The sequence below is a fragment of the Canis aureus genome, chromosome 10 (assembly GCF_053574225.1).
Source record: "Canis aureus isolate CA01 chromosome 10, VMU_Caureus_v.1.0, whole genome shotgun sequence".
NCBI classification, from domain to species: domain Eukaryota; kingdom Metazoa; phylum Chordata; class Mammalia; order Carnivora; family Canidae; genus Canis; species Canis aureus.
Window position 1 is genome coordinate 68,534,677 of NC_135620.1, and position 20,799 is coordinate 68,555,475.

Genomic DNA, 20,799 nt, shown 5'->3' on the forward strand with positions numbered 1-20,799 from the left:
TAATGTGTAAATGTGATGTGGGAAACAAAGGCAAAAGAAAGAATTAAATTTCCTTACTGCCACAATCATTATATGGTTTCACTCATATGGGGAAAATAAAAAATAGTGAAAGGGATTATAGGGGAAAGGAGAGAAAATGAGTGGGAAAAATCAGAGAGGGTGACACAGCATGAGAGACTTGTAACTCTGGGAAACGAACAGGGGGTAGTGGAAGGGGAGGTGGGTGGGGGGATAGGGTGACTGGGTGACAGGCACTGAGTGGGACACTTGATGGGATGAGCACTGGGTATTATACTATATGTTGGCAAATCAAACTCCAATAAGAAAATTAAAAAAATAAAATAAAATAAAATAAAATAAAATAAATACATAAATAAATTTCCTTACTGCCTAGAGCCACTGACAAATCCTTGAAACAGGCAGAGTGACCTTCCTCTGAGAGGCTAGCTGCCTGGATGCTGACACTTTGCTAAGGGCAAAAGACAATTTTAGCCTGACCCTTCCCCCTCCCCACATCCTATGAGTCTACTTTAACATATAAATTCCTTTGGAAACTTCTTCTATCTCGACCCCACCAAGACACATGTTAGCAATCATGCTCCAAGCATATGGCCCACTGATAAACATCTGAAGGGTCTCATGACTTAGAGTTTACCAGATAATAATAAATAACCTTCTCCTAACAATAATTAGTCCCCTCAGGATCCTGGGAACCTTGTTTCCAAAATACCTTGGAGGCCTGTGCGATCCCTACCCCCTCCCAACTTGAAAGTATATAATTAATCACCTGTCACAATCCTAATGCAGCTCTTTGTGCCCACAGGTCCTGTTCTCATGCTTTAATAAAACCATCGACGGGGCAGCCCCGGTGGCTCAACGGTTTAGCCCCTGCCTTCAGCCCAGGGTGTGATTCTGGAGACCCGGGATCGAGTCCCACGTTGGGTTCCCTGCATGGAGCCTGCTTCTCCCTCTGCCTGTGTCTCTGTCTCTCATGAATAAATTTTTTAAAATCTTAAAAAAAAAAAAAGAAAAAAACCACCGTCAGCTCTGAACCCCACCACCACTTCAAACTACATCAAATGGACCAAAATTTGAAGGTCCAAAAACTCTCAGAGTACTAGGAAAACTTAGTGAAAAACAATAACATTTATATCATGCCTGGCCAGTTGTCAGGAGGGAAGGGATTTATGTCTCATTCACTACTGAATTCCCAATGCCTAAAATAATGTCAAACACACAGTAGGTGGTCAATAAACACTTACTATGTGCATGAATAATTAGTCTTGAATTTCACACATAAAAAAAGCCTCTGATATCAAGACTTAAAAATTAGATTATCTACAATAGGATTTTTTTCTAAAAAAACATATCTTCAACTTTCTCTTTCAAAACTTTAAATTCCCCAAATCAATGTGAAATGCCTCAAGAATTCTACCAACAGAAGTTATGGACCAAGAATTTTATCTTCAGGATCCCTAGGTGGCTCAGTGGCTTAGTGCCTGCCTTTGGCCCAGGGTGTTGTCCTGGAGAACCGGGATCGAGTCCCACGTCGGGCTCCCTGCATGGAGCCTGCTTCTCCCTCTGCCTGTGTCTCTGCCTCTCTCTCTCTCTCTCTTCTCTCTCTGTGTGTTTCTCATGAATAAATAAATAAAATCTTTAAATTAAAAAAAAAAGAATTTTATCTTCAATCGACCTCTCATTTACTCGTGAAGACAGCAAAAAGACACTCTCACATAATCATGGGCTCAGAAAGTATCCCATTCCTTGGTAAGGAGCAGATAGAAATCATTGTGCAATGAAATAAAAACAGAAAAAAAAAAAAACAGAGAAACTTTGGTATGAAATGGCTGGTAGTAAGCACTGAAACTGTTAAAACGCATACCTTTTTAAATAAGTGTTATAAGTATTGCTATAAATATAAAAATGAATTCTTTAAAGATGCAATACATGTTAAAAATAAGTTAAAGTAAGAAGCTGGCAATAAAATGCTGTATTAAACCAATAACATAAAGAAAGCAAGAGAGGAAGGAAAAAAAGGAAGTAGAGAATGGTAACTTCCTTGTCTTATTCAGGAAGACATAAACATTATTTCAGTCTTAACACCAGTAATCAGAGAAATATACATTCAAATAGGGTTTTGTTTGTTTTTTAATCTGTAACATAGAATAAAAACAAAATCTATACTGTCTGAATTACTGAAAAAGAAAAATCTGTGTAGCAAAAAGAAAACAATGGATATAGCAAAACAACATGAAAAAGAAAAAAAAATAAGATGACAGAAGAAAATCATATTACAAAGAACACTAAATGTAAATTGCTTATCTACTTAAAAACAAAACTTCTCTCAAAAGGGTTCACAACATGCTACCTCCAAAGCAATGTTATTCAGGTAGTTTTAAGAAGAAAAAAAGTGTTTGGAGGGGGAGGGGGGAACAGGGGAAGGGGATTAGGTACACTAATCATGATGAGCACTGAGTAATATATGGAAGTGCTGAGTCACTATCTTGTACACCTGAAACTGATATAACACTGTACATTAACTACACTGAAATTAAATTTTTTTTAATTTAAAAAAGAACAAAAGTAGGCAAAGGCATATTATGCAAATAGATGTACCAAGAAATCAAGAAAACCAATATTGCTATCAAACTATAAGGCAAAAAACATTCAACAGAACAAAGTGAGCCACTTGTTACCAATGAAAGTGAGAAGCTACGATTAAGACAACAGTCATGAACATAAACATAACGCAAAATGTATGAACCCAAACAACTGGAATTTCTGAGAGAAATCGAGAAAAATGGCAATCCACGTAACTAAAAAGTAACAATAACAACAAAATCCAGAAGTCGTGAATACCTTTATTAATATAATTGACTGAAGACGGACCTTACCCTACTCACAAGCAAACGTACTACATTTCACAAAACTTTCCCAAATTATAAGCCCCCAGAAATATACTAAAATATAATAAATCTAGAAATTAACCACAAAGTTAAATGTCAAAAAAAAAGGAAACCTGCCATTTGTATAATTTACTTGTAATTAATTCTTCAATGGGGAAATCAAATAGCAATTATGTAATGCTTTGAAATTGAACAGAAAGAGAACATATATGAACACACGCATAAGTAGTTCTTCCATCGGAGAGAAAACCAGAAGAGCAATTATATCATGTCTTGAAAGTAGGGATAAAGAGAATATGTATCAATGCCTAAGGCATTCCACCAATACTCAAGTCCAGAAGCATTAAAGACTTATTATCAACTCGAGAATTTAGTAATAGAATAATATAACCAATTTAAGGGGATGGAGGAGGAAAAAAGTAATAAAACTAAGGGGACAAATTAATGAGATAGAAAAAGAAAAACACTTAAAAACCCCAGAGTTTATTCTTTGGGGAAAGAAACAGTAATAAAACAGAAAACTCAAGCTAAGCTAATCAATTTTTAAAAGAAATAAAACCAAAATTAGGAATCAGAATAACCTGGGGTTATATAGCCTGTAACCCCAGGGTAGTTGTAAGCAAATATTCCATAGGACATTCAGCTGAAATATTTAAAATCCCAACCAATAGGACACTTTTTTAGGAAAATATAATTATAAAAATTGACTGAAGAAATTGTAGGAAACATAAACAGATCAAAAGAAAATCACAAAGGATTAATTAGTTAACAAGTTATCAAAGAACTATCTCCCAAAAGGGGTGAAACTTAATGATCTTATGAACAAATGTGTCCAACTTTAAAAGGAAGGCAATAATTCCAAAGCGACACAAACTTTTCCAGAGCATAAAAATATGGAAATTAACTAATTAATTAATGGAAAATTAATTATGGAAAAATTTTCAATTCATTTTAAGAGAACTAGTATAAAGCTTAAATAATATCAGATCACCAAACATGCAGACTCTAGAAGAAGAGAATAGTAAATTTTTACCACAGTGCATATACAAACAGAAAAGATAAAACTTACGTACATACTGAGTAAATGTAGAAAAGTGCTTTACTCCCAATTGAGATGGTTCCATATAAACCCCAGTTCTCACTAAATTAACTTCTAAATTGAATCCAATTCCACTTAAAATTTCAGAAAGAGGAAAGAGCTCTGGAGACATTTAAAAACTCAGCCATGGTCACTTAACTCTTCAATGCAGAGTTAAGATGCAAAACCAGGTCTGTCTGACCCTAAAGACAATCCTTTTCCCAGAGGAAGATGCCTTGCAGAGATAACTGGATATTAGTAAAAACAGCTGACACTGAATAGCAAACTGTCATTCTGACTAAATAATTGCATATGAGTTTAAAGTCTTAAAAAGACATATTTCGGGAGGCCTGGGTGGCTCAGTGGTTGAGCATCTGCCTTAGGCTCCGGGCGTGATCCCAGGTCCAGGGATGGAATCTCGCATCAGGCTCACCTGTGGGGACTCTGCTTCTCCCTTTGTCTATGTCTCTGCCTCTCTTTCTGTGTCTCTCATGAATAAATAAAATCTTAAAAAAAAAAAAAAGACATATTCCCAGAAAAACTAAAAAAGAACCATAAAACAAGTAACAAGATGGCAATAAATACATACCCATCGATAATTACTTTTTTTAAAAGATTTTATTTGTTTATTAGAGAGAAAATACAAGTAGGGGGAGCAGCAGGCAGAGGGAGAGGGAGAAGCAGGCTCCCCACTGAGCAGGAAGCCTAACACAGGGCTCAATCCCAGGACTCTGGGATCATGACCTGAGCCAAAGGCAGGTGCTTAACCAATTGAGCCACCCAGGTGCCCCTCAATAACTACTCTGAATGTAAATGGACTAAACCTCCCAATCAAAAGACAGGGGGTCAAAATGGATTAAAAAACAAGACCGATGGGCAGCCCTGGTGGCCCAGCAGTTTAGTGCTGACTTCGGCCCAGGGTGTGATCCTGGAGACCCGGGATCGAGTCCCACGTTGGGCTCCCTGCATGGAGCCTGTTTCTCTCCCTCTCCCTGTGTCTCTGCCTCTCTCTCTCTCTCTCTCTCTCTCTGTGTGTGTGTGTCTCTCATGAATAAATAAATAAAATCTTTTAAAAAAGAAAAAAAAGAGCAAAAGACATGAACAGGTATTGCTCTAGAGAAGACATCCAGATGGGCAAAAAACACACTGAAAGATGTTCAATATCACTCATCATCAGGAAATGCAAATGAAAACCACAATGACATATCACCTCACACCTGTCAGAACACTAAAATGAACAACACAAGAAACAACAAGTGTTACTGAGGATGTGGAGTAAAAGGGACTCTCATGCACTGTTGTTGGGAATACAACCACTGTGGAAAACAGTATGGAAGTTCCTCAAAAAATAAAAAATGGAACTCCCCTATGATTTAGTAATCACACTACTAAGTTCTTACCCAAAGAATACAAGAACACTAATTCAAAGAGATACATGCATCCCTATGTTTATTGCAGCTATTATTTACAATAGCTGAACAATGGAAGCAGTCTAAGCGTCCATCAATTGATGAATGGATAAAAAAGATGTGGTGTGCATGTGCACATGCAGGCGCCCATGCGCACGTGCACGCGCGCACACACACACACACACACACACTGGAATATTAGCCATAAAAAAGAATGAAATCTTGCCCTTTGCCATGACATGGATGGAGCTAGAGAGTATAATGCTAAGTGAAATAAGTCAGTCAGAGAAAGAGAAATACCATATGATTTCACTTATATGTGAAATTTAAGAAACAAAACATGAGCAAAGGGGAAAAAAAGGAGACAAACGGATACAAGCCAAGAAACAGTCTCTAAATTATAGAGAAATAACTGATGGTTATCAGAGGGGAGGTGCTGGGGTGGGGGGTGCGGCTGAAATAGCTGATGGGGATTGAGGAGTACACTATGATAAGCACTGAGTAATGCAGAGAATGGTTGATCACTCTATTGTACACCTAAAACTCATATAACACTGTATGTTAACTGTACTGGAATTAAAATTAAAAACTTGTAAGAAAAAAAGGAAGAAGATGACATATTCCTGACAAATCCATAGCAGTTAATCATTAATTCTGAACAAGACCCTCTAGTTATATTAATTCTACAATATCTTTCCCTACATATTATTTACTTAGAAATGTTTTATTTATATACAAGTACCCTGGGGACCTAATTTGTATAATTTTGTGGTTGGCTTTCCATTGTGAAGATGGGCAGACTATTTAATTATTTCTGACAAATCCATGTCACTTTCCAGCTCCTGGTGTCGGCAGTACCTGGAGGCTGGGACACATTTTAAGTGGGACATCAAGCAGCTAGGTGAGAACTACCTCAACTCATCCAAAATAATAAATGACACAAATGGCTTCTCAAAATTTGCTTATAAGGTATTTAATTAGTCCTGACACCCCATAACCAGAATTATGAAAAAAATATTAGAATTTTCACAATATTATAAAAATCTATGAGATACCTATGTGTAATGAGGTTTATTACTACTGTTGAAACTCCTTCCTGTACACTTCTCTTTTCACCCAACATCTCCCTTTCTTTTTTTTTTTTAAAGATTTTATTTATTTATTCATGATAGTCACACAGAGAGAGACAGAGAGGCAGAGACACAGGCAGAGGTAGAAGCAGGCTCCATGCAGGGAGCCCGACGTGGGATTCGATCCCGTGTCTCCAGGATCGCGCCCTGGGCCAAAAGCAGGCGCCAAACCACTGCGCCACCCAGGGATCCCAACATCTCCCTTTCTGCATCCAGGGCTGCCTCTCCCCATCTGCTCGCTCACTGTCAACTTGATTCGAACCCCCGAGTCCTGAGGTCAGTTTCCAACCCAGATGTAAAGCCACTGGGTCACCTCCCTGGCTTCTCCTCTCTCAAAGCCAAGAGTAAAAAGGGACTGTTGTGTTTCCTACCAGTAATAAGTCACATGGCTACCCTCTAGTGCCTTGGATAATTGAGAACTGACTGCCTCATCATCTAATGTTCTCTTTTAAATGCCTTATTACCTCCCATTTCAACCAAGGACCCAGCTGAGAAATAGTACATCAGGTACTATTTTTTTAAAGATTTTATTTATTTATTCATGATAGTCACACAGAGAGAGACAGAGAGGCAGAGACACAGGCAGAGGTAGAAGCAGGCTCCATGCAGGGAGCCCGACGTGGGATTCGATCCCGTGTCTCCAGGATCGCGCCCTGGGCCAAAAGCAGGCGCCAAACCACTGCGCCACCCAGGGATCCCAACATCTCCCTTTCTGCATCCAGGGCTGCCTCTCCCCATCTGCTCGCTCACTGTCAACTTGATTCGAACCCCCGAGTCCTGAGGTCAGTTTCCAACCCAGATGTAAAGCCACTGGGTCACCTCCCTGGCTTCTCCTCTCTCAAAGCCAAGAGTAAAAAGGGACTGTTGTGTTTCCTACCAGTAATAAGTCACATGGCTACCCTCTAGTGCCTTGGATAATTGAGAACTGACTGCCTCATCATCTAATGTTCTCTTTTAAATGCCTTATTACCTCCCATTTCAACCAAGGACCCAGCTGAGAAATAGTACATTCAGCCTGGCATCAACAGGACAGGAATCTCTCCTACTAGACCTACTCTGGCTCTGACCTCTGGAGTAACTGCATCCTCCTGGCTACAGAACTCAGAAAGCAACTATGAACTCTCGTGCCCAGCTGATTCTGAAGTACATTTCCCCACATCCTGTGCTTAGCATTTTCTAGGAGGCAATGAGACTTCACCTCCACCTACCAGCTGTCTGGAACCCAATGATGGCTGGCACGGAGCGTGTGGGAGGGGCGGTAGAAATGCTCACGGTGTAGTTGGTGCCTTGGTACAGATCGAGGCACACTTCTGGGGTCCTGCTGTCTGCGGTCACATTGACTGTCTCCTCATGAACTGATTCCACGGGGTGCAACCGGTGTCCTTTTATGTAGATCTTCAGGAGGGGAAAAGAAAAAAGAACTCACCATGATTCTGGTTAAAGCAGCTGAGAGAGACTTTGTGGTGCTGAATCCCATTTTCCTGCTAATCCCTCTTCTACCACATTGTGCACCCAGGAGAGATGAATAAGGTAAGGCTCCGCAATCAGGTATCTGATGATGAAGGCCTATCAGCCCAGTAAACAATAAACCCTAAGAAGTGACATAAAATGAGGAGTCCCTCTAGGGAGGGCTAGCCTGCACACAAATGACAGCCAACAATGGAGGCAGTCACAACCTGAGGACCACTTGCTGCATCCCGTCACCAAGTCAGCAGATGCTTCCAGGCCTCCTCTGGGCAAGTGAAATACAAGTGCTGGGAAACAAGCAATCACGATGATGCCAAATAGAAGCATATCCCCCACACATACAACCCTGCTGAATGACACACATATTAAACATAGAATGTAAAATAAAATAAACCAGGTATATCTTTGAAAATCTGATCACTTTTTAAAAGAACAATCAGACAATTAGATGGAAAAGCCCTTATGAAAGGAAGTGTCTCCAAGTCTTGTTCCTGTAGGATACCACTTCTGCTCTAGCAGGAAAGAGTGGATCACTTTACTTACCACGTAGACAATCTTGAAGATGATGCTTCCTGGGTTTATTTGCCACTTCACACAGGTGTTATTAAACACCGATACATCACTAATTTCTGGAATTATTTCTAAAACAGAAAAAGAGAATCCACTCACAAAATGCATCAATAGCTTTTAGAAAATAGGATTTTTCCAAAATGGAACCAGAGTAGAGGGCATGACTTAGTTTATCTGTGTGGCTGATATCTCTGCTAATCACTGTATGCTCTGATTCAGAAACCGGGCAATTCAAGCTGCCCCAGGCCAAACACCCAATTTAGCTTCATCAAAAATGAGCCCGGCCCATGACCTGACTAGGAGGGAAAAGACACATACCCACTTGAGAATAGCTAAGAACTCCAAACTGTGATTGGCCTGGCACGCCACTGGATGCCACTGGCGTTCCACTCATGTGGGATGGAACGAAGTCCAGAGCTGAGCCCTGAATTTTCCCTGCAGCTGCCCAGGTAAGATCTGTTTCTGGCTTCATCCCACCTGGCTGACAAAACACTCTTATTTCCAGGTCACCACTATTCCCAAGAGGGAAATGACATGCATCACCACACAGGACCATTCTTCAGAAGCAGCTTGGAGTCAACTAAATAAATTCTCCACAAGGTCCCTGGATATTCTGGGGCTCCTCTACCTGAAGCTATTAGTTCTGATTTATCAGAAAGTTATAATTTCTTCAAGTTGTCCTGCTTCTTTCAAATATTCTGTGTGTATTCCGTGAAAAAAAAAAAATTGGCAATATGGGAAACTGTCTTAGGGCCTTGGTTCTGAGGTCACAGATTTCAATGAGTTGTGTTGGCTCTCTCTCCTCCCCTGCTTTACTCACCGTACCCCTCACTCCTGCTTCCTGGGGTGTCATTCCGCATTGTGTAATAAAGATAAGCTTTGTGCCTCAGGCTCTGCTTTCCAGGAAACCCAAGGTAAGACTCCCATTAAGAAGGATGGGAAAGATAATTCTCCATCTCAGAAGATGCCTCCTTTCAACTCAGCCCCCTCTCTCCCTTCTCAGCCTCCAACATGGGAAAGAGAGCTTGTACCTCAGGCACCTGTGGTATTGACTCACCTCCCCTGTACCCAGAACCAATGCTACCCTTAGACCCTGGTCTACTGATGATCTCTTTACCAAGATTTTACACCTTTACTAAATCATCCATCAGCAGCATTACTGGCTCTTGGGTAAGCCCAGGTCAGGCTGTCAGTAAGTAAGAATAAACACAGACTGGAAAACAGGAAAATTCCTGGACAGACATCAGAGGATCCCCTGTGGCTGTCTAAAGCATTCCCGGGTCTCTACACTAATACTTCTCCCAGAGCACAGATAAAATGAAATCAAATAAATCCTCGAGTTGTGGACATAGGTACCCTAACAGATGCAAAGATCCTATCTGTTCACCCCCTTGGGGAGCGTGAAGATGACATTGGTGCCAGTCTTTCAACAACTTGTACGAGCCCCAAATACTCTGGCCCCTTCCCTCCCTATCACCCTTCAAAGGCCCTAGAGCTTTGGACTCCTCTGCTCACTCACACATCCCTTTGATATTAACTTACCCCCTGGTCTAGAAGGAAAAGGAAACAGCCCACTCCTCATTTTGTCTCTGACTGCCAGTAAAGCAAATTTCCTTCTCACTGGGGACCCTTTTGCCACCCAGGCAGAGATTAGAAAGGAGACATGAAAGATTCCCTTCTTGTCCTTCCTTTTTGCTCATTCACTATGACAACAGCAAATGACATCTCAAAATTGCCATCTGCCTCCTGCCTGTGCCATGCTCTCTTGCACAGATGGGACCAAGATCTGATTACTGAGATGTCAGATATCTCATCCCAAGGAGCAGTTTAACAAAATGTGGTTGCTTTTCCCTCCAGTTGTCTCCGAATCAGCTGGAAAGACTTCTTTATAAACCCATCAGATATTAAACATCCACATAAATGCTGCCCTTTTAAAAGAGATACCCTAATTCTAATGGTACCGGTTACTGAAGACATTTCTGAGAGTTCTCTCTGGAACTGACTCCAAGACTCTATGCACCATTCACTGAATGATTACCAAGTGCCAAGCATCCTCCCATGCCAGGCACTGGGCAGTGACAATGATCAGAACATAAGTCCTTCCTTCAGGAACATGTTGTCTAATGGAGCAAACATATAAGCAGGTATATTACAACTCAATAAATTTTAGAACAAAGTTATACACAAGTACCGTGGGGTCTAGAGAAAGAAACCATCCACTCTTACTGGAGGGCCTGGGGAAGCCAGCTTTGTGGAGGGCATGACCTTGATGGATGCATGGCTGAAGGGTGGGGAAGACACTTGAGCAAACAGACAGCGGGTCTAATGCCTGGAATCATAAGAGGCTGTGGCATATTCAGAGTGCTGAGGAGGAGGCAAGACGGGATCAGACTGGGAACAACCTCCTTTGCCACACTAAGTGCACACTTACTCCTATGGGTAACTAAAAGGAAAATAATGGCAATTTTTCTTTCTGTAGGAAGATAACTCTGGTGTTTTGTGAAGTAGACAGTGGAGCAGAATTGGAGCTCATAAGAGCAGAATACACTTTACTCAGCAACTACAATATCTCAGACACTGACAGATCTTTAAAGACCAGATCTCTCCTGAAGAGCAGTCATAAGAAGCAACAGTGAACATTTATTGAGTTATTACTAGGGAACTGATACTATATAAAATACTATAGTATTTTAAGTCATTTATTTTTTTGAAGATTTTATTTATTTATTTGTTTATTTAGTTATTTATTTGAGAGAGAGAGCATGCACAAGAGAGAGCACGAGCTGGGGAAGGGGCAAAGGGAGAGGAAGAAGCAGCTCCTGGCTGTGCAGGGAGCCTGATGCAGGACTCAATCCCAGGACCCAGGGATCATGACTTAAGCTGAAGGCAGATGCCTAACCAACTAAACCACCGAGGCCCCCCAAAAGTGTCATTACCTTAGTCTTCAAAATAACCCCATGATAATCATTTCATGATACATGTAAGACCATCACGCTGTATGCCTTCAACTTATGCAGTTGATGTATGTCAATTATTTCTCAAAAAAAACTAGGGGGAAAACATTAAAAATCAATTTAATTTAAAATAAGCCCATGGGAATATAAAAAAATAGTGAAAGGGAATAAAGGGGAAAGGAGAAAAAATGGGTGGGAAATATCAGAGAGGGAGACAGAAGATGAAAGACTCCTAACTGGGAAACGAACTAGGGGTGGTGGAAGGGGAGGTGGATGGGGGGTGGGGGTGACTGGGTGATGGGCACTGAAGGGGGCACTTGATGGGATGAGCACTGGGTGTTATTCTATATGTTGGCAAATTGAACCAATAAAAAATAAATTTATAAAAATAAATAAATAAATAAATAAATAAATAAATAAATAAATAAATAATAAAATAAAATAAGCCCATGAGCTTGATATTATTGTGTCCATTTTCTAGACCAGAGGCCTAGAGAAGTTACGTAACCCACCAAAGGTCATGTGGGTTGTAAGCAGTCAAGTCAGGATTCAAAACTAGAATTGCCAGGCTCCAAGGCCAAGAACTGGGGCATTGTGGCAGTTGTTCAGCAAAGAAGTGGGGAGGTGGCCTCAGGGCCAGGTGTTAAAGCCAGGAGACAACTCTGAAGGAGAAACACTAGGAGGTGAGTGATAAGGAACAGCCGGGAGTGTAGGCTGACTGCCAGCCTCTTGAGTTTGAGAGTCCAATGGATTGTCTTTTATTGTTCTCCTGAGAAACAGAGAAGGAAGCGCCCCAGGTTGGTGAGAAAAGACTAATAAACTGTGTTTAGAACATGCTTGATAGGAGTTATCTACAGACTATCCAGATGAAAAAATGATCTTGAAAGTCAACAAGGATGGTCACTGAAGCTGTGGGTGCTGGTATAACATCCAGGTAGGACACGGAGAGCAGCCCAATGGCAGGACATGGGAAACATGGAACCCAAGGAGAAACTAGCAGACACACAGCAGCAGAGAGGGAGGAGAGTGGCTGGTGGGATGCCTGGAAGTCAAGGAAAGATGTGAAAGAGTGTCTGATTTCTCAAAAGTTCTCTCTTTTCCTTCCCACCAATTCCCCACAACCTCCTCACCTCCAATCCAAGAAGGACAAGAGCAGGTCATCATGGTATCAAGGAAAGCCTCCACCTCTTTCTTCTCCTACACAGTTCTTTATCCCCTGACAAAGTGTCCAAAATGTCATGACAAGTTTGACTTCAGCCAGAGATAGGTAGAGCAGGGCTGTGCCTTGTCCAGTTATAGGACACTTAGGCCTCACTGGATTTAAAAAAAAAAAAAAAAAAAAAAAAAAGGAGGCACCAACCCCATCCAATTGAACTCTCCATTAGATTTGGGGAATCAAAGGGAGGCCTGGGTGGCTCAGGGCATGATCCCAGGGTCCCGGGATTGAGTCTCACATCGGGCTCCTACAGGGAGCCTGCTTCTTCCTCTGCCTGTGTCTCTACCTCTCTCTCTCTCTCTCTCCCTCTCATGAATGAATAAATAAATAAAATTTAAAAAAAAGATTTGGGGAACCAAAGCTTCAGTGGGTAATAAAGTACCTCTGCTTTGCTTTGGATTCTGTATGTGGTACACACATGTATATAAATGTATGTATATAATAGGTATATATTTTAGTATTCAACCAGCATCCAGTATTTCTCTGCAGTATTTATCATATTTATAACTAAAGAATTTTGTAATTGGTTATTTAGTGCCTATCTCTCCTGGATGGAAGCTCTATGATAGCAAAGACTAGGTTTGTCTTTCTATCTCTAGCACCTAATAAAGTACCTTAGTTATTTTAATACTTATTATTTGGTTGATTGAGTGGATGAATGAATGAACGTATGGATATGTGATCAATAGTGCTAAATGTCGTGGAAAGGTGAAGAGGAATGAAGATTGAAGCTAGAACATGAATTTGACAGGTGGTCAGTAGGGACCTTGGGAGAGAGCTACCGTGGAGCGAAGGCGCTGGATGCCTGACTCTCCTTCCACAGGCTGGGAAGAGAAAGAGAGGCTTCAGAAGTCCCACTGTGGGCAGGAACTGATCCAGCAGACTCTGTTGGTTTCCAATTTTATATCCATTTTCTCTATTTTTGGAAACAGTAAAAGATCATAGAGAATAAATTCAGGTGACCCAAGCAGATGGTCAAGCTCAACATCATTTCTAGTCAAAAATAGTATCTGATTTCAAAAGTTAAATGACTGATCTTCTACTAGGACCCACAAACTATTTCCAAAGCCCATTCCCAAACAGAGATTACAAAACAGACACATTCTGATAACGGCAGCATCAACTGAAATCAAAGTGACTGCTTTGAATAAGTGCATGCTTAGCTATAAGAGTTCTGCTGTATTTCTTTTCCTTTCTTTTTTAAGTCTTTAGAGTCACATACAATAGATAGAAATAGCATGGCTTAGAGGAGTGCTTTCCTAAAATGCATTATCCACCTTAGGATGATTTTTTTATGGCACATGAATAAATGTATATATGTTGGATTGTATTGACTTTTGTGTATATTAGAAAAAATACACAATTCATCCAGCTCATAATATCACATACACTATGGAGTATCTTTGGTCAACGAATTTATATTATAATTTAAAATTTAAAATTAAAAGGAACTTCTTAAATAAATGTATTATTAATTTAATAACTTAACATTGCATTATTATTAAATACTTTTGTTATGGCAAACATTATCAGGGGAGTATACAAATAATTCGAGCTTGGGAAACAATGGTAGGAGAGAGATCGTGGGCTTTCTGGGCTTCCAGACCGAAGTTCAAATCCCATCCCTGCCATTTGCTAGTTACTGAAGGGCCCTGTGAAAGTTTGCCTAACTTCTATGAGTCTCAGGTTACTCATCTATGAAATGAAAAATAACAATACTCACTTCACAGGGTTTTTCAGAGGACAAAGGAAACCAAGCATTAAGACCCCCAGCAGAGCCCTAGGTATATAAGTCGGTACACAGTCCACGGTAACTACAATGCTTGACAGTCCAAACATTATACACATATTCAAACAAATCCCAGCCATGTGGCTATTTATATAAATGTGTCCATTTATTCCAGCTGACCTTTGTTTCCCATCTGAATTGCATTATCACTGCAAGTGAAAGCTTACCAGGCTGAAAAGGAAGATGAACAACAAAACAGGAGGGCCAGAGGCTAACAGGAGGCCCAGAGGCATTTGGACTCATGGCCTGAGTCAGGGTAGGGAGCTCAGAATCGCTCCCAGCTGGTCAACAGTCTGTGTTTCAACAGAGATGTTACCCTTCTACGAGTGTGGCATGAGTGAGTATCAACCTTATAATTATTAACTCAGATTCTAAACATGAAAAGCCAAATGACCTGAGCAGAATGAAAGCCAGGGACAGTCTTATCAAGAATGAATCAGCCTCTTTGATCTTGAGGTAAACCAACCCACTAAACATCAAGCTTCCACCTGGGGTTTTTCCAGACACTAAAATGGTTGCCTAATTCTCAGCTGTCTGGAGGTTCCAGTCCAAACTGGCCTTAAAGGAAAAAAAATAAAGGAGGGGGGGCGGGGAGTCCCTCCACCTTGCCAGAGTTCACACTCCATTAAAAACATATACAGATCCATGCTGCTAATCCAAAGAAGCAGGGCCTCCAAAAATATTCTTAACGAAAAACAATCCAAGTAACGTGAAGATAAATTATTCTACCCAATTTGGAACTAAACATTCAAGTATAAAAAGAGGGGTAAACAATGAAAACACAGAGCAGAGGTAGAAGGCATTCAGACGTTAGGCAGAAAAGCAGAAAATGGGAGGAAAATCCAGAAGTGGACATCAAAGAAGGTAAACACAAAATACCCAAAGGGAGGTGGTATAGGAGAGGCGTGCAGAAATGGGTGAAAAACAGGGAAAAGAAGGCAGAAGGGGGTTCAGCTGGGCAAGAGCCATGGTAATCAGCATCTCTCACTACATTTCCAGAAGCCTCTCCTACCTACCCACCCAGATCGTGTGCACTGCACGGTGAATTAATCAGCATGTAAATCACTCCCTTTATCTGCGGAAATTGAATTTAGCTGCCAATCTCGATTGAGGGCATAGAGGCCTCCTCCCAGAAAGATCACAGCTCTCAGGGAAAATGCCTTTTCTCTCCTTAAATCAAAGCTTGTATAAACCCAAGGAAACAGCTGCAGCTGGAACCACAGACTTTGTGAAAGGTGGCAGGCTGAGGACGGTAATTATAATTAGCAGTTACATAACATGTTTGTTCTTCAAAGTGCTCTACAAGCATCAGCTAATTAATAGCTTACTATGCCCCATGCAGATCCACTGGTTTTTCATGTAGTGGCTAATCCCGGTACCCCCACTGAACTCTGAATGGTGGAAGCAGAACAGCTTGAGCAATGAAGCAAATGGCTGAGGGTCCAGAAGCTCTGCCCAGCTCCCTTAACCAAGCGCCTCCCTGAGTATCTCAGGGCCAGGATCATTGCCCCAAATGTTTTATTCAGCATCACATGAGACGGCTGCCTCACTTCCTCCAAACAGTTCTTAGAAGTGCCACTGGAGATACACTAATAGGGTGGAATGACCATCAGTCTGGTCCAACATGGCATTAGCTCTTCTCAATTTCCCTAATTAGACTGGGACTCAATTTCCTTGGTGGTAGTTACAGGTCTGCCCTTGTTTCTCTGTGTGAGTAGGGTTAAGTCAACGAGACCTCCTACGAACAGGCTGGACTAGATCTCTGGGTTCTCACCCACATCTACCCTTCTTTGTCCCTACGTTTGCAGTCTCTAGCCTACATCCTCTTCCATTCGTAGTAGAGATGAGCGAATGTGGGAACTGCATGGCACAGAAGGCTCTAGCAGCAGAGCTGAATTCTTCGTCTATCCCAGGGTAAAGGGATGCTTTACCCAAGAATTTCGGAAGTCCGTAGACATCCTGAGTTTGTAAGACATTATATGTATATGGGTATGTAGGTTTCTTTGGAGAAAAGCTTGTTTACCCTGTTGCCCCATAAATTCCAGGAAGGTAGTGTCTAGCAAAGTACCTCCATACATAGTGTAAGCTAAATAGGTATCTATTAAGTCAATTTGATAGATTTCACCAAATTCCTAGCCACAAAATGGTTACAAACCACTGCTCTCTGGACAAATAATCACCAGCAGTCCCCAAGTTTTGCTTGCTCTGGCTAGACTTTCCTATGGAAAACTTTGACCAGTAACACCCAAAACATGCTTACCACAATTCTGCCTCAGATCAAATCAGAGACCCAGACCAAAGATACGTTGAGATTTCCCTCTTTAGAGATCTGTCATTAGAGCCAAGCAAGTCAACATTTAGAATTCAACACATTCTACATTCTACACTAGAAGACAACTGCCTATCACACCTTCTGCCCAACCATCATAAACAGAGTCACTGCCTTCTCCCACCTTATTACTTGGAGGCAGTGGTGTGAAATAAAACAGGTAGAAGTGTGTACTTGTGAGTCATGAGAAGACCTTCTTCAAGATAGGCCAATAATTTCAGTAAAAGACCTAACGTGTATGTAGGCTTTAACCTTTTCAAAATGTTCTCCACAGATGATCTCATTTGATTTTCTCTCAATAACTCTTTGAAATAAGAAAAGCAGCCTTTATTTCCCCCCTTTTATAAATGAAGAAACTGAGCAGACTTTATTTTCCCCCTTTTATAAATGAAGAAACTAAGCAAATAATGCCTTACCTGGTGACACACCACTCATATATGACACTGCTAGAATTTGAACGGATGTCTCCAAACCCCTTTCACCAGTAATTCCATTATGGGGTATATACCCAAAAGAATTGAAAGCAGGCTCTCAAAGAGATCATTTGTATGCCCATGCTCATAGCAGCACTATTCACAATCGCCAAAAGGCGGATGCAGCACAAGTGCCCACCAGTGGATGAATGGATCAACAAAATGTGGTGAATACATATAATGGAATATTATTCAGTGTTTAAAAAGAAGGAAATCCCATCATCTGCAACAACATGATGAGCCTGCAGAACATGATGCTAAGTGAAGTAAGCCATTCACAGAAGGACAAAAACTACATAATTCTGTTTATAGGAGGTATCTAAATTAGTCAAATCCACAGAAACAGAAAGTAGAATGGTGGTGCTGCCGGGAGGAGGAAATGGGGAGGTAACGTTTAATGAGTGCACAGTTTCAGTTTTGCAATATGACAAGGGTCTGGAGATTGGTTGCACAATAATGTGAGTATACATAATACTTAAAAATGGTTAAGGTGGTAAATTTTGTTGTGTATATTTAACACAACATAAAAAATAAAAAATATTAATTAAAATTTTTTAAATAAAAATAAACACTAAAACCTCTTTATCCATTACACCACCTTTTCTCTGAAAAGCTGCCAACGTGTGCTAAGTTAGGACTTTTGAGTATGCCAACCCCCCTAAGAAAATGGCTCATGGAGAAAAATTTCTCAGCCAGCCAAGTAGAGAAGATAGAAATCACTGTGATTTCAGGTGAGTTGCAAAGATATATGTGTGAAATTTTCTGTGCACTTTATTTTCCCAATCCATCCTCAAAATCTTCAGGATTTAGCTGGCAAACCTCAAGCCAGGTGCCCAGTCAGATAAATGGCACAGCCAGGCAGAGTACACAGAGGGAGCAACGGGGCAGCTGGAGGTCCCACTACTCCTGCTGGGTGTCACTTCCAGGAAACAAAAGCCCCACCAAATGGAGTCCATACCTGTGCATGTCAAAGTACTTTCTCTCCAAGTGCCTTTCTCTGTGCAAACAGAAGTGATCTTTCCTCCCAGGCTCTCAAAGCCCTCTTGACAGACATAGTGAGCCACACTGCCCAGGCTGGAGCTGTGATTCCCCACCAGGACTGCATGCTGCACTTCCGGAGGATGGCCACAGTTGATTTCTGCAATGGGAAGTAGCACAGCACTAGTTATGACCCCCCATTTCTTTCCTTATAATTCATATTATAGAAATAAACACTTAGCAATGATAGAGTCCAGTCATAAGGGAAAAGAGAAAACATGAACCCCATTTAAAAATCCAGTTGCAGATATAGAAGACTGCTCAGAAGTAAAGAGATATGCCTGACATCAATGAAATTTACAAACACGTTCAGATAGAAAATATTCCAATTATAAGATTATTTACATTATGAAGAATTCCTTGGTCAATGAAATAATCCATCCCAGGGTTCTTTTAAATATTAAGATTTTCAGGTACCTTTTACTATGTATCATGAGATCACAAACTCCTAAAGTAGATGATAACGCAATTGTAGTTTTGTTGCCAACTGATTATTAAATGAAATATATACAAAATCTTTGAACTTTTTAAGGCAAATTAATAGGGAAAGTACATACAGTCTAAACATTCACTTTATGTTTCTATAAAAGAAAATAATCAACTGCATAGAGGAAGACAAGCCTAGAATTACAAAATTGACATGAAATTTCTTCTCTGCAACTCTGACTAGAACACACTAGAATATTTACAGAAACTATCTGAAGGAACTGGAGTATGATGCTACTATTTTAGACTTAGCCGAATTCTATTTCACGTAAGACTAAAAGTCTCTTTCAGATATTTTACAATTTTTAAAAATCCGTATGTGTATTGTTTCTGGAAAAAAAAAATACTCCTGCCCAAAAACAACAATAAATGAACCAGAATAAGTATCCTAAGAAAAGTGGAGGACAGGTTTTAGAAGAAACACTAGCAAAGCAATGAAATCAGCATGATGTGCAGGTAAGATACATCTAGTAGTAAAGGATCCTACAATGAAAAGTTGAACAATGTAAAAAAAAAATCAATAATTTGAAAATAAAATTCCAAATTATTTCAAAAACTCTGAGCAATGAGGGAAAGAAACAAAGGGAAAAAAGAGACATGCTAATTCCTCCTGCAGTAGTGGAAAGTTCATAGACACAATTTTATTCAAGAAAGCATAATAAACCTAAAATAAGGAGGCCATAATCATTCCAAATGTAGCCAAGAGTCCCAGTTAGACCCAAATGCATAGAAAAAATATATATAACATTTGATATTCATTCTGATTTTTAGTTTTCTCCCAAGTCTGTAGAAAGGCAAGAAAATTAGGCACTTTTGACATGCAGGCTTTTAAAATGTAAGTGCGAGGTGCCCAGGTGGTACAGTGGGTTAAGCGTTTGACTCTTGGTTTCAGCTCAGGCTGTGATCTTAGGGTCGTGAGAGGAATTCTTCATAATGTAAATAATCTTATAATTGGAATATTTTCTAGCTCTGGGCTTAGCAAGGAGTCTGCTTGATTCTCTCTCCCTCCCCTTCTGCCCCTCCTGCTCATGCTCACTCACACTCTTTTTCTCTCCCTTTCAAGTAAATAACTATTAAAAAAAAATAAAATATAAGTGCATTTATTGAGATAAAGAATTCAAGATAGATAAAATGGTATTTTCCCAAATCCCCATCAACCACTCTTGGCCTTAGAAAAAGGTAGCTTCTCTTAAATGAGTTACCAGTAAAGAACTGGTGGGTTTAATGGAACTGCACATGCCTCCATCCCAGTGTGAACGCCTGGTCTGTTGAAGAACCCAGAGTTCTTTCCCTGAGGGAGGCCTCCCAGAGCAGGCTTTCATCTGTTGTCATTAACACTCTCATGAGAACATCAATACAACAGCTCAACCCACCTGACCAGTCACTCGCCTCCGAGATTTTAAAAGAAGAGTGAGTCTCTGATCAGTGCAGACTGACATCATGAGCAGTTATGGAGCCAGAACCAGGTGCTCATTTCATAAATCCTCCAACCCTGCCCACCTTGCAAGTCCCTTATTGCTCACAGAGATTTGTTTTCTTTTCATACACATTTACTAGACACCAGGCTTCTTGGCCCTCATTATGTTTTTCCCAGCATCAAACCTTTAGACATATCAACCATCCCAAAACACTGCAAGACATGAGTATATTTGTGTGTACATAAGCAATCAACCGAACAGGTGGTTAATGTTTCATAAGGCTGCCCAGTCATTGTTGACATCTAAAATATCTTCTAGTTAAAGCCAGGGTTCAGTTATAGCAGGAAATAGAGGGAACAGCAGTGAAGAGATTGAGTGTATAGGTTTATGTAGGTTTATGGACCTTGAAACTAGAATTCTAAATAATACATTGGAGAGGTTTGGGAACCCAGTGATAGGTAATCAGATTAAGGGAGAAGCAGAGATTCTAAAGGTATAAGAGTACAGAAGATATCTAAATTGGCTTCCATCCTTGG

The 20,799-nt window shown here is 40.4% G+C and overlaps 1 protein-coding gene and 1 long non-coding RNA gene across 7 annotated transcripts in view; one reads left to right on the top strand and one right to left on the bottom strand.

The window, feature by feature from the left end:
- The window catches only part of LOC144322664 (uncharacterized), a 49,598-nt gene extending 40,036 nt beyond the window's left edge, over positions 1 to 9,562 (top strand). The window contains exons 3-5 of one of the 3 annotated variants that reach the window (XR_013388316.1): positions 6,233 to 6,294; positions 7,917 to 8,053; positions 9,066 to 9,562. This is a non-coding gene — a long non-coding RNA (uncharacterized LOC144322664). Of the gene's footprint in view, positions 1 to 6,232; positions 6,358 to 6,541; positions 7,030 to 7,916; positions 8,054 to 9,065 lie in introns of those variants that run through there. The other 2 variants (XR_013388317.1, XR_013388315.1) reach the window with 2 other exon arrangements.
- SUSD1 (sushi domain containing 1) overlaps positions 1 to 20,799 on the bottom strand; it is a 128,538-nt gene that overhangs the window by 68,156 nt on the left and 39,583 nt on the right. For all 4 annotated transcript variants that reach the window (XM_077912904.1, XM_077912903.1, XM_077912906.1 and 1 more), the window contains exons 6-8: positions 18,280 to 18,459; positions 8,534 to 8,631; positions 7,732 to 7,918 (exon numbers count right to left, since the gene is read on the bottom strand). In XM_077912904.1, the coding sequence (XP_077769030.1) occupies positions 7,732 to 7,918; positions 8,534 to 8,631; positions 18,280 to 18,459 (465 nt within the window). The remainder of the gene's footprint in view (positions 1 to 7,731; positions 7,919 to 8,533; positions 8,632 to 18,279; positions 18,460 to 20,799) is intronic.